The sequence below is a fragment of the Macaca thibetana genome, chromosome 10, assembly GCF_024542745.1.
Source record: "Macaca thibetana thibetana isolate TM-01 chromosome 10, ASM2454274v1, whole genome shotgun sequence".
Lineage (NCBI taxonomy): Eukaryota > Metazoa > Chordata > Mammalia > Primates > Cercopithecidae > Macaca > Macaca thibetana.
Window position 1 is genome coordinate 54546572 of NC_065587.1, and position 13823 is coordinate 54560394.

At 48.4% G+C, this 13823-nt stretch overlaps 5 protein-coding genes across 10 annotated transcripts in view; 2 read left to right on the plus strand and 3 right to left on the minus strand.

Moving 5' to 3' along the window:
* Positions 1 to 13823, minus strand: part of DNTTIP1 (deoxynucleotidyltransferase terminal interacting protein 1) — a 505046-nt gene that overhangs the window by 385755 nt on the left and 105468 nt on the right. The window lies entirely within an intron of this gene.
* SDC4 (syndecan 4) overlaps positions 1 to 13823 on the plus strand; it is a 188465-nt gene that overhangs the window by 133892 nt on the left and 40750 nt on the right. The gene's annotated exons all lie outside the window — the stretch shown is intronic.
* Positions 1 to 13823, minus strand: part of WFDC2 (WAP four-disulfide core domain 2) — a 232770-nt gene that overhangs the window by 109601 nt on the left and 109346 nt on the right. The gene's annotated exons all lie outside the window — the stretch shown is intronic.
* TP53TG5 (TP53 target 5) lies at positions 1666 to 6303 on the plus strand. Of its 2 annotated transcripts, none has more exons than XM_050806567.1 (5): positions 1666 to 1871; positions 2548 to 2622; positions 2819 to 2949; positions 4635 to 5148; positions 6178 to 6303. In XM_050806567.1, the coding sequence occupies exons 2-5, from the start codon at positions 2548 to 2550 to the stop codon at positions 6280 to 6282; spliced, it is 825 nt and encodes a 274-aa protein (XP_050662524.1). In that variant the 5' UTR covers positions 1666 to 1871; the 3' UTR covers positions 6283 to 6303. The 2 variants fall into 2 exon arrangements, with proteins under 2 accessions (XP_050662524.1, XP_050662523.1); XM_050806566.1 differs by having other exon boundaries at positions 1667 to 1975.
* The window catches only part of SYS1 (SYS1 golgi trafficking protein), a 398294-nt gene continuing 387829 nt past the window's right edge, over positions 3359 to 13823 (minus strand). For 4 of the 5 annotated variants that reach the window (XM_050806598.1, XM_050806602.1, XM_050806600.1 and 1 more), the window contains one exon: positions 10993 to 13286. In XM_050806598.1, the coding sequence (XP_050662555.1) occupies positions 13046 to 13286 (241 nt within the window). In that variant the 3' untranslated portion in view covers positions 10993 to 13045. Of the gene's footprint in view, positions 5892 to 10992; positions 13287 to 13823 lie in introns of those variants that run through there. The other variant, XM_050806601.1, reaches the window with a different exon arrangement.

Below are 13823 nucleotides of genomic sequence, written 5' to 3' on the forward strand. Positions count from 1 at the left end.
ATGGGGTGGTGCCCACAAAAATGTTTTTCACAAGCTCTTCATACTATTCTGATGCAGCCAGCTGGGCACCAGGGATTCAGGGCAGCCAGCGCCCTTTAAAGCCTGTTGTGATCTGCCTAACCCACCACAACTCCCTCTCTGCCTCATCTTCTCCCTCTCAGGTGTTTGTTCTAATCTCATCCTGTTGATGAATCTTTCCTAGACCACCTTTTTAATAAACCAAACCCTCTACCTCTGCCCTCCCTATTCCCCTTACCCTGTTTGCTGTTCTCCAGGCACTTATTTCCATCTGACGTAGCATTGGCGTGCTGAAGCTGACTCATAAGGGCTCACAAAAGTCTACTGTTACATTTCTAGGAATTCTGCAGGCTGGTTGTTAGGCATGGCCATCATTAAAATGTAATTTATAGCAACTTCCAATTAAATATGTGACATTAAAAACAAAGGTGAAACATGCTTAAACTTGTCACTCTATTTTTTACCACCTTTTACTATTACCTATGTTCTTAGAATTCTTTATATCTGTATAGTAGAAATATATCATATATAAATCATATATAGATCTGTAAAAAGACCCCCCAAAAACAACAAAAAAGAGAAAACGTAAGCAAGTGTCCTGTCCATAGCTGTTCAATTGTAAATAACAAAAAGAATCTGAAAAATATACTTCCAGTATTCAAAAATTATGGTCCAATTCAGCAAATAGGTCAATGAAGTCATTGATAAATGAGTTAAATTTCAATATCTCTGTTGTTTCACTTTTTCACCTTCTTCTTACTATTTAGTGTAAATGAAAATGCCAACATTAATTTTGGTATTATACTTGTTTATCCACTACAACCATAGGTTGGCTACAAATAGAAGGGTTAGGCAAAATCCAAGAAAAGCATACTGTAAGAAGCAACTCACTAATAGAAGTTACAATAAAGAGTATTATAGGACTTTATTATTTGTTGGTTTTTATCAGTAAAATTTATAATACAAACACATATACATTTTGCTTCAGAGAGCCAATTATTAAACATTTACAAGCACACACACAGTTTCCCCTCCACTAGAGAATGTAAGCTTGAGGGCAAGAATTTTTCTGTTATTCTAGCACTTAGAAAAAAGCACCTGGCAAGGCCAGGCGTGGTGGCTCACGCCTGTAATCCCAGCATTGTGGGAGGTGGAGGTGGGCGGATCACAAGGTCAAGAGATCCAAACCATCCTGGCTAACATGGTGAAACCCCATCTCTACTAAAAATACAAAAATTAGCTGGGCTTGGTGGCGGGTGCCTGTAGTCCCAGCTACTCAGGAGGCTGAGGCAGGAGAATCACTTGAACCCAGAAGGCGGAGGTTGCAGTGAGCAGAGATCTCACCACTGCACTCCAGCCTGGCGACAGAGCAAGACACTGTCTCAAAAAAAAAAAAAAAGAAAAAAAGAAAAAAAAAAAGCACCTAGCATGTAGCAGGCGCCCAGTCAAAACAGGCGACATGACTGAATGGATGAGCATGGTTTGGGAATCCCTGGTTTCATGGGTTGACTATCAGACTTTGTTAGGTTTCCAGCCCACTATAATCTAGCTGGGTTAGATCTAGTGTGGCCTTGAGTACATTATTCAACCTCTTTGAACCTTGGCTTCCTCATTTAAAAAGAGGGGATAATCCTCTTACCTCACAGGGAGGTAGTGACAATGTACACAGCTGTCTGTCACCTATTGTCTGTATTTCTTTCTCACCCTCTACCCCTCACCTCTGCCACATACACACCTTGGAGACCCAGCCCTGCTACTGTCATATTTCAGTGATGTCACAGCTGCAGGTGGTACAGAGCCAGCACCACCATCTGATGCCCAGCCTGAGTGCTGGCTGAACTGAGAGGAGCAGGGTGGGTGCCTGGCACTGGTGTTGCTCCATTCGTCTCTGAGGTCTCACAGCCCCAGCATGAGTCCATCAGCAAAGAAGAGGCCCAAGAATAGCAGGGTTTCCAAGGTCAGACTTGGGACTAGACCCTGGGGGTGAGTCCCTAGAGGGGACCTTAACAAAGAATCACCATGACAAGGACAGGACTTTCCAGCAGGGGAGAAAAGGCAAAGGTGAAGGGTGAAGGGAGGTCAGGAAAGTTAAAATGGTCTCCCAGTTCTGTCCCCAGACCAAGATGACAAAACTCCCAGCCTAGGATTGGTCAAACCATGCTCGGCCAAATGGAGAGGCACATGGAGGAGTACAGGAGGATTTCTCCAGTGTCTCACTCTGTTGCCCAGGCTGGAGTGCAGTGGCGAGATCTCAGCTGACTGCAGCCTTCACCTGCTGGGTTCAAGTGATTCTCCTGTCTCACCCTCTTGAGTAGCTGGGACTACAGGCACATGCTACCACACCTAGCTAATTTTTGTATTTTTTTCAGTAAAGTCAGGGTTTCACTATGTTGGCCAGGCATCTCAAACTCCTGACCTCAAATGAGCCACCCACCTCGGCCTCCCAAAGTACTGGGATTACAGACATGAGGCACCACGCCTGGCTGATTCCTCTGGATTTATGTCTCTCTCTTATCCTCTGTCCCTCAGATGCAAGATGAGAAACCACAGGACAAGACAGAGCAGCCTCTGAGCAAAGTAATTGAGCGGAACCGTCTGAGAACGGTGAGATGCCCTGTTTTGGTCCCAGCTTGGGGAAGCTCGTATACTTATGCAGTGCTGCCCCTGGTTGCCAGGCTGAGTGGCCCAGGGGAGCCAGCAGGCCGGCCCTTGGCTGAGCGGAGCTAGAGGCAGGCAGGGGAGAGGGAGGCTGTCCAGGAAAGCTGAAGCTTCTATTCATCTGGTTTCTCGACCCCGGCAGGTGTTAAAAAACTTGTCGCTCTTGAAGCTACTCAAGAGCTCGAACCGCCGGATCCAAGAACTGCATAAGCTGGCCAAAAGGTGTTGGCATTCACTGCTCAGTGTTCCAAAGATTCTCCGAATCTCCTCTGGGTAAGCTGGGGCCTGGCCCCCATAATGGACCCAAATGCCGTCTTACTGGGAACAGGCATTGTGCTAAGGAATTTAGAGAACAAGTCTAATTTTCACAAAGCCTCTGTGAGAGAGGTATTTATTAACTCTGTTTTACTCTTGGAGAGCTGAGGCTCAAGAGGTGAAGTGACTTGTCTCACTCAGTTAACTCAGCTGATAAGTGGCAGAGCTAGGATTTGAAGCCATTCCTGTCTGATATCAGAGCTGTGGCCATAACAATGGTTGTAGTCATCCGATTGTGGTGCTCACTCCACCGTGGGGCACTGAGACAGGTCACTCCTCCTCCTCCTCCCCTTGCAAGTCAATATAACCCAGACAGTCACCTGCAGACTGACCCCTCAAATCTGAGGATTAACCTTGCTGAGGCTCAGTTTCTTTATTTATATATATATATATATATTATTATTTTTTTTTAACCATGCCTCCGAGACAAGTTCAAACCGTTTGCTCGTAAGTCACATGAGAGTACTAAGAAAGCTAACATTGGTTGGTGCCTGCTAAGTGCCATCTACTATGCTAAGCACTTAAGAATTTTCCCAGGTAGTTTATTCATCACAACAATCCTGTTAGGTAGACAGAATTATCCAAGTTTTACAGATAAGGAAGCTAAGGCTCTGAGAGGTTAAATATCTTGCCCAAATCACACAGGTGGTAAGAGGCAGAAGCAGAATCTGAGCCCGTTTGTCTGAACCTAACAACATCTGTGCTCTGTAAGCCACTCTGCTTCACTGCCTTCTACTTTACAGAAGTAGTAAGGATCCCAAGTTGTAAGGATCCCAAGTCTGGCATAGAGTGGGGACTCAATCAGCGGGAGCCATTATTATCATCACAGTATTGCCATTATCTGCAGCCCAAGGCCTCATCTCTCTCCACACCCTTGGCTAGGATGGTGTTGCCACTGGGGGGTTTGCAGGGGGCCCAGTCTGTTACAGACACCCTTTGGGAAAGTCTCAGCATTTAATATTTCTGTCAAGGCCATCTTTCTGGGCTCCTCTTTCTCATTTGGCCTCTAGTTGCAGGCAGTCAGGAAACACAGAGCTAGAAGGATCAGGATCATCTAGCCCCATCATTTTCCAACTTAATTTTTTTTTTTTTTTTTTTGTATGGAGACAGAGTCTCACCATGTTGCCCACGCTGGTCTTGAACAGTTTCCCAACTTTATTAAAGCAGTGAAACCTCTGTTCAAATATCTATTCCCAAGCCCCAGTTGTGTTGTTATGGGCTGGGGGAGGTATCCTGCCCCCATTCGGTGAGGGGAAGTGACATTGAGACACCTCCTCAGAACCCTAAGGTTTCTTGGAGCACAATTTAGAAAAACTACTAGACTGTTCACCCTCCCACCTGAAGTCCAGAGAGACAGAATTCTAATCTAGTGGCAGACGATGTAGACAATATCCATTCCTAGGGGCCTTAACTACTAGTCATGGCTCTCACCTTCCCAATCTCTCACATCCCTTCTGCCAGTGCTCATCACACCCCCTCATACAAGCACAAGGCCTCTGGGCAACAGAGAAGTTTCTTTGCATGCCCCTCTAGCTTTATTAACAGGCTCCCCTGAGCTGACTACATATCAACTGTCTCGGGGCAAGGCTAGGCAACCAGGGCCTTGGTCCTGCTCTGCTGACTGCCTTTCCTCTCCCTGCCAGGGAAAACAGTGCCTGCAATAAAGCGAAACAAAATAATGAAGAGTTCCAGGAGATCGGGTGCTCCAAGAAGGAACTCAAGTCCAAGAAATTAGAGTCCACAGGGGACCCTAAGAAAAAAGAGTACAAGGAGTGGAAGCCCCAGGTGCAGTCAAGGATGAGTAACAAGGCAAAAACGTCATCGGCGGCAATGCCATGGAAAGAAAAGCATGTAGAGCCTGAGGTTCCAAGGACATCGAGGGATCATGGCTTGAACCTTGGAGCCCAGGGGAGGCAACTACTCACTGAGGGCCCCCGAGTCATCTTCATTAAGCCCTACCACAATAGAACTCCCATGGGGCACATGAAGCAGCTGAATGTAGCCGACCAGTGGATCTGGTTTGAGGGGCTGCCCACACGAATCCACCTCCCGGCACCCCGGGTGATGTGCAGATCCTCCACCCTGCGTTGGGTCAAGCGCCGCTGCACCCGCTTCTGCTCCGCATCACTTGAAATGCCTATGTGGCATCCATACAAGGTGGGTGTGATAACAACACTGCCAGGCTAGGTGAGATGCAAGCCCCAAGCCAGGCCCAGATCTGGGGCCCAGAGTCAGGGCTCAGGATCTGGAGTCTTGAGTGGTGTGTGGATGGCAGTGCTGGGAGGCTCCGCCTTCATGTCCAGAGATGGGGAAGCCTTAGACCAACGTCATACAGCAGGGTAGTGACTAGGTTGAGGCCTCTCAGGATACAGCTAGGAGACCTGGGGAAGGAGGCGCACTGAAGTGAGCCTTCATTGCCTGAAGGCCTTAGCAGAGGTGGAAACTGCTGTGGCTCTGAATCTCACAGTCAGAGGCCTACATAAGTGGGTTTAAGGATTTCCAAATGTGGGAGGGGGAGATGGCCAAGTAGGGCTTTGCTGCATCCCATTCCCTCTTAGATCAATTCAACTCTCCATTCATGTTTGATTTATTCATGCCTCAAATAAGATTTACTCTGAACAGACTAGGCATGGTGGCTCACGCCTGTAATCCCAGCACCTTGGGAGGTCAGGGCAGGAAGACTGCTTGAGGCCAGGAGTTCAAGACCAGCCTGGGCAAGATAATGAGACACTGTCTCTACAAAAAATTTAAAAATTAGACAGATGTGGTGGCTTGCGCTTGTAGTGTCAGCTACTCAGGAGGCTGAGGTTGGAGGATTGCTTGAGCCCAGGAGGTCGAGGCTGCAGTGAGCTGTGACTTCGCCACTGCACTCCAGTCTGGGCAAGACAGCAAGACCCTGTCTTAAAAAAAAAGAAAGGAAAAAAAGAGATTTACTCTGAACAGAAAGTTCCTTAGCAAAAAAAGAAGAAAATACTCCAGCCCTTTCGTGGGAGGATTAAAGTCCCATGAAAGGAAGGGGGTGAGTGCCCACCGGGTCTAGCTTAAAGGGAGGCTTTTCCTTTTTAGCAAAGCCATTTCCAACCTACCACAGACACCACAGCACCCTTGACCCTGCGCCCGCTCCCCAAACGACCAGTGCCCCCTGGGGACAGTCTTAGCATCTAACACCGAGGTTTCTGCTGGCAGGTTGATGTGACCTGGACGGGAGCCAGAGGTGCGAGCAGAGGGTGGAGATCGCGCAGTCAGCTTAAGGGGAGGGATGGGTGGCGAAATTCACGAGTCTACAAATAAAATCTTCCATATGGCACCTAAGATGAATACTGCTTACTCTGCCTGTTTGTCTGGGGCTGGGAAGGATGAAGGAAAGAGGCCTTCGGTAGAGGGAGCCTGTGTCGCGACTTCAGGCTTCCCCCACCTCCACCCCCTGGCCCCGAAGGTCAGTCTAGAACCAAATAAGCCAGCGAGCTGCACCCCTCCCCCACCTCCACGAGCTGGTCTCCTGAGTGGTGCGCTCTATGAAGTCAGGGCGCTCGTGTGCTTTCTGGATGCAAGGTGCCTCACAATCGCCCCGTGAGCCCACAAGAGGAAACCGCGGCACGGAGGCAGAAAGTAACTTGTCCAGGCTCACTCAGCTAGAAAGTGGCAGGAGCAAGGGCTCCTGGTTGCTCCCCATTCCATTTTCCCAAGAAAGGGAAAAGGTGAAATGAGAGCCTGCTGAGAAGTCACGAGGCAGGAGGAATAGCCCCAGCACCCTGTGGGTCATGCGCGTGCATTGCGACCTGATTGTCAAAAACTGATTGTCAAAAACTGATTGCATTGCGGCTGGTGTCAAAAAGTGGATGTCAGCTGGGCCTCCAAATGTGTCGTGCCTTCGTCACAGATCATAGAAGGCACCGGATCAGGCGGAGGAGCTGGTACTGCATCTCTACTGCTCTAGCATGACATGGCAGGTCCACCCTCAATCCGAAGACCTCAACCCCAAGCCCTGGTCGACCCCATCTGGCCGGGGTCACCCTCTGTCGGTAGGAGTCACAGGACCCTAACTTAGACGTTGCGGAGAGGAAAGCCAAGGGAGCCCGAGTTTTCTCCGGACAAAGGCCTCCATATTCCCCAGAGGCAGGCTGCGTGGAGTGGGCGCCCTCGGGACAGCAGTGGAGCCATTGAGGGGCACACAGCTCTCTGGGGGTGAGGGTCAGGGCAGCGATGAAGATAGATCTCCAGTTTGGGAGAGAGGGAGAACGATTGGATGGACTTCGCCCCCCGCCCCGCCCACTCACACACTCCTCCCCACTATTACTGGGCATCAGCAGCCGCGCGGACCAGCCTGGGCAGAGCCACGGTGCGGGGACTGCTTAGCACACATAGTGGCTGCTGCGCGCTCCCGAGCTCCACCTCCCAGCGCAATCTTCCTGGAGCTCCCCTACGGTGCCTACCTCCGCCCCCACCACCCCGCCACTTCCCGCGCCACCTCCACCCCAGTAACCTCCACTTCCACGGGTCTTCCCACCCAGCTTGCACTCCAGCCCATTTCCTGAACAGTCTCCATTGCGGTTCCCTTGCTGGGTATTTTCAATTCCATCAACTTTCGAAAATAATCTCTACTCACTCTTTCATTCCATCAACCTTTGCGTGAACTTCTGTCCTGAGCGCGCTGTCAGCGACAGTCAAGACAGCGCCCTCCCAGCTAAAAAAACCCGACCCTTTCTGGGGATCCCCCTTGCACTAGCCTTCATGGGGGCCTGCCCAGGGAGCCCCAAGTGGAGGCTGGATTGGGGTGGGCCTGAGTGAGACTGGCAACTTCACTTTGCTCCAGAGAGCTGGAGTTGGGCCCCAGTTGCCCACTGGGAATGCCACCGAGTATAGGGGAGGGCTGTGTGTGAAGGCGGGGACCCAGCATGGCCAGGGCAGCAAGGGGCAGGCCTGGGAGTGAAGGAATCCCAGCAGTAGGCTCCTTCCACCTCATCCCACCTGCCCAGGCACTTAGGCCTCTGGCCACCTGCCTCCCACAATTCCACAACCGGGGTCTCCCCACTACCAACCTCCCTTTGTTTAACCATTTCAACCTAAAGCTCCTCCTCTGGGCCCAGTAACACTGATTTGGAGAGGAAGCCACCCCAGAAATGGCTGCTTAACAGTTAACTGGGAAAAAATTGAAGTGTGTGAATCTGATTTTATATTGAGTGACTTTTTAGAAGTCACCTGACCTCTCTGAGCCTATTTCATGTTTATAAAATAGTGATACTAATGTCTGTTTCAGGGGGTTTTAAGCAAATCAAGCTTGATGTAGGAGAAGCCAGTTTGTGGGGCACTGAACAAATGTTTGGCCTTTTCTCACGCCACACCAGGGTCATCATCATAAAGCCCTGTGGCCAGTCAGTCCTGGCTCCATTTCTCATCAGCAGCTACCTAACTACCCACCTTTAGGGAGCTATCTACTTGTTAACAAGCCAAATGTATGTTTACATTCACAACCTTTTGCTAATACGGCATATGGCATCTAGATCCCTAAGTCTGTCTATCTCACAATTGTCTGGATCACACATAAACGTAACTGGAATGTGAAAAGAGGATGAGGCAGACAGGCCTAGTTTCCTACCAACTTTGTAACGGGGAAAAAGTTGTTTACTCCCGATCCTCAGTTTGTCTGCAAAATGGGGGAAATAGTGGTGCTTACCTTATTGGACTGAGTAAGAATACACATAAATCACTTTGCAGTACATGCCAGATAGGAGCTCAATACTTGGTAGTGGTACCTAGAGGACTGGCAAGCCTATCCCCCAACATTTGAAAACACAGGCTCAGAAGAAAAATGTCTCCTCTTCTGTAAAATGGATAGGGGGGCGGTAGCCTAATAATTGCCTAGAATTATGGATCACTTCCTACATGTCAGGTGCTGGGCTAAGCGCTTTACACATGACATCTCATTGCATCTTCACGGTAAAACCAGGGAGGGAACACTTTTTCCATTTTATAGAATTAAGTGTTGACTTACCAGAAAAGAAGGCAAAACAAAACTCAGGGAAATAAGTACCATTATTACGCTCATTTTACATATGAGGAACTCTAGGTAAGGGAGATAACATAGCTTACCCAAGATCTCACAGGTAGTAATGGGACTCCAGGACTTTGTACTCCACTGCAGCTCTCTAAAGCCTTTCAGCATTGGACCCCTATGACTGTGACTTGCCCAGGTAGTGGCAGGGCAGGGACTAAAACCCTCAGCTCCCTCTACTCCCTCCTGCCTCAATGCTATTTCTACCACCCTTTACTACTTTCCAACAGAAAACCTTAAGACGGTGGTTTTTAATCTCTCCACAGAAGAGTTCTCTTGTACGCTGATTCTATCCCTATTCCTCCTGCCCTAGGTCCCCAGGGCCCTGCTTCTGAGATTCCGTGGTCCCCGGGCTGCCAGCACAAGGTGTTCCACACCTGTGCACTGACTGCCCTCTGGGCCTGGCAGAAGGAAGCTACTGACCTGGGAGTCACTGAGGAAGGAGTCCAAGGGGATTCCTGTCCAGGGGAGCCTGTTTGAGCTGTGTACCCTCCAGGATGTTGGGAGTCCCGGAGCTTCAGATTGTACCCCCTGATGTCTGCTGGCTGCCATCCTGGCTCTCATTTGGCACTGATATGGACAGGGCTGCCTAGAGCGAGGGGTTAGAAGTACCCTCTGAGCCAGACATCCCTTTTTCCTTTCCTGTTCTCCTTTAAGGGTAATAAACTATTCTGAGCATCAGCTATGTAGGAGTCTCCAGTTTTCTTTCTGAATGGCCCGAGTTCACGTGGTGGGTGGGAAAAAGGGAGGTCAACTTCAGACACCTGGAGAGTTAAGAGATATGCCAACTCAGTAGTGGGCTAGTACTCTCTTATCTAGGTACCACCCTTTATCCTTTGGAAATAGATTTCCCACATTCCTAAGATCACTTGAAAATCTCTGGCCAATGCTGGGCACAGTGGCTCAGGCAGGCCTGTAATCCCAGCACTTTGGGAGGCTGAGGTGGGTGATCACTTGAGAGGCCAAGAGTTCGAGACCAGCCTGGCCAACACGATGAAACCCTGTCTCTACGAAAAATAAAAAAATTAGCCAAGCACAGTGGTGCACACCTGTAATTCCAGCTACTTGGGAGGCTGAAGTACGAGAATCGCTTGAACCCGGGAGGCAGAGGTTGCAGTGAGCTGAGATCAGGCCACTGCACTCCAGCCTGGGTAATGAAGGCGGAGTGAAACTCTGCCTCAAAAAAAAAAAAAAAAAAAAAAAAAAAAAAAACCAGCTGGGCTTGGTGGCTCACACCTGTAAAGTCCCAGCACTTTGGGAGGCCAAGGCAGGTGGATCTCTTGAGCCCAGGAGTTCGAGACCAGCCTGGACAAAGTGACAAAGCCCTGTCTCTAAAAAAATATAAATAAATAAATAAATAAATAAATAAATAAATAAATACAAAAATTAGCCAGGCATGGTGGCATGTGCCTGTAGTCCCAGCTACTGGGGTGGGGGGCTGAGGCAGGAGGATCATTGAGCCTGGGAGGTTGAGGCTACAGTGAGCCAAGATCACACCACTGCACTCCAGCCTGGGTGACAGAGTGAGACCCTGCCTCAAAAAAAAAAAAAAAAAAAAAAAAGGAAATGTCTGGCTATATTTAATGTACTGCATATCAGCTTTTCTTAGAAAGCTAATACTGTTTATAAGGTACTATTCATCCTTGGTATTTAAAAAAAATATGACAGGATAACATGATATGATAAGCTGATAGACTATTTAACCAGACTGTTTAACCAGTCAGAACTTATACATCCCTAAAACTACTGACCTCTTCAAAATGAGCTTATTAATATCACTATCAAAGCCCAAATCCTGGCTCTGCCAGCTCCTAAAAAGTCACCTTGAGTAAGTTCCTTACAGTTCCCTCATCTGTAAGATACAGATGCGTTACTTCTTACTTCAGAGGGTTCTTGTGAAGATGTTGAAAAGAGACATAAAGCACTCACCCCATGCTGCTGGACACCTCTTAAGTACTCAATAGATGTTATTTATTATTAAAATGACAAACATGTCACTGCCATTGCCCTGCCCTCTCTGGAACTCAACTCTAAAAACTGCTTTTATTGTTACTTTAGAAATCACAAAAATCTCATTAAGGTCACATATTTTTGATCCCCAACTATCATGCAGCTCAGTCTCCACAGAACTGAAAAAAAGTTTGGATCACGTGACTTTTGGCCATTTCTAAAAATCAAATTAACACTCAGGGGACAGAGATTTGTCATCACAGAAGATATGCAGAAAAAGTGGCACAAGACCTTGAAGTGAATCCCAAAGAGGTGCTCCAACCACAGATGGAGTAACCACCACCACAGCTCGTCAAGGGTGACAGCAGCCACATGATGGGTGTTCTTTCAAAGTCAGTCACATGCCTGTACAGTTTGTGTTGTTTAGAGGGAAACTGATCAACCCAGGGAAGGTCATCCCAGCTGGTCTTACCTTCTAGACCCTACAGCCAGGATTACCGCGCCCCATTAACAAACTGCTTCCTTCCAACTTGGCCAAGGCACCATGAGTTACTGAGGTGCCTCACCCTAGAACCTTCCCAGTCTCTTCCCAGGCATATTTACTCCTAAACTTTCATCCTGTCAGTATCAACTCCCTACTCTGTAGGGCTGACAGCCAGGAGGTCGGATGGGCTTCTCAGGGAGATAGCAAAACTCATTTGTGTTACCATAACACTGACAGCTGAAAACTGACAGCTCTCTTGGGAAAGCTCCCAAGAAACCAAAGAGGAACAGTGAAGGTTTCAATGCAGAAGTGGGTCTAGACTGTGTGCCACTCCATTGAACATGTTCAGAAATCACTAGCAAGTAGGAAAGGAAACTCAAGAATCACGTGGTTCACCTGAGGCATAGCAGGGGACATTGCAAGTGAAGGAGACAGGATGTAAGAGTTCCCTGCACTGAGTATTTTAACCAAATGGAGGAATGACTCTGGGGTCCAGGAAAGGGAGAAGGTGGCCTAATAATTCTTTAAAGTTCCCTTGCCTGGCTGCGCTGATCTCTCTCAATCTCAACCATGGCATTACAAAGTAAGTACAGGCAGAACCATGGAAAATACTGTATTTATATACACAGGAAGGACAGCTGCAAGCCCCTCACAGAGGAAACTCCACCCCAAAGAAAAATCTTAGCAGCAAATTCCTATCTCCCTCAGCATTATCAGCACAGCCCAGGCCAGAAGGTTGGGCTTCTTGTCTCTGGGAACCCATCATATCCTTCCCGCCACAGAATTCTAAATAAGGCAGGAAAAAGAACTGGAGTCCAGTGGGAGTTGGGTGCCTGGTCATTCCTAGAAGACAGGCAGTGTCTTTATGATGGTTAGACTTTGAGCAACGCTGGGATTCTTCTCTGGGTCCTATGGCCTGCTATGTTGAGAGCTGGCAGCAGGATGGGGACCTGGCAGAAGGAACTGGAAGAAAGTCATAGGTTCTTGGGTGCACACGAACGTGCGTGTAACAGGGCACAGGTTGTGCATTTTCCTTGTGCTTGATGCATCCATCTGCCATCCTCTCCCTGACAGCAGCCTAATACTTGACACCTACATTTCTTTCTGTGGCTCTGGATCCGGAAACCAAGCGTTTCTCCAACATAACTGCTGTGATTTGGCAACAATGCAAAGGTAACAGCTGTCCCAGGGAGGTGAGATAGATGACTAAAGAAGTGGTTTGCTCCAATCAGATATCCTTGATATTTTTTCTCTCTTAAAACAACAAGCTGGTGACAGGTATTGTGGCTCAAAAGTGGCATGGTTCCAATTCTGTTATTACCCTCAAAGAGGTCCCCTTCCTGACCTCTCAGATACCAAGGCTTCAGCAGACAGAGGCCATTCTTGCAGCTGTCATGCTGACTGCTACCTGCCTTCTTTGACAGGCCCTCACTATGTCTCCCACACCAACAGACACTTCACATTTCCAGGGTTCCTCTCAGATCTGGGCTGGACCTCATCTGTAGGGTCTGGGCAGCCCAAGGTGTTAAGGGGCCCAAGTGTCAGCAGGATGTCCAAAGGGCCCGATTCTAGACATTGGATTTAGGGGCTGAGTTGAGGGGTATCTCCTTGAGCTCCGTCCGCATGCACAGGTACTCCCCGATGACAGCCATGAGTGCAATGCACACGGCTTGGACCAGCCACCAGGTCAGCGCCGAGGGGAAACGGGAGCTGTAGAACCAGCAGCCCAGGAGGTGAAAGAAATGGACAGTGACAGTGAAATCCAGACACTGCTTTCCTCGCCGGATGAAGTACAGCAAGCCCAGGGCACTGTGGGGAGAGGACAGCAGTGAGTTGTCACTGGGTTGTCCTGGTCTTAGGTTATTTGGGAGGGTAGGGACAATTAGGATGGCAGCATAGTGGTCAGAAGTGACAAAGTAAGTGTGAAGCAAGGGTTATGATATTAGATGCCTGGAAGAACCTGGCGGGTAATGTCAAGAGTGAAGCTGACTGAGTATGAGCTTGATGATTGATGGCAATTGTCACTAGGGGATACTAGGAATTGGTGGGGATTATGACACCCTGAAGCACACATGTTCTAGCTAAAGTGGGGGCAGTAGTTACTTGCATCTAGGCAAATCTTATCATGCTAGAAGGTTGGCCTAGAATCAATCAGTCATTCCATTATTCAAGAGAAGCCAGAAATCTGGATTTTTATATAAAATAGCCTGATTTTCAACTAAGTGAAAAAAATGTTTTAAACACCGTGTGTGGGCTGACATCTATGTAAGCCAAATAGAACCTATCTGGAAGACAAACTTAGGTCAAAGTCAGCCCACCAGTTTTCAATCTCCAGTGTAAGGACAA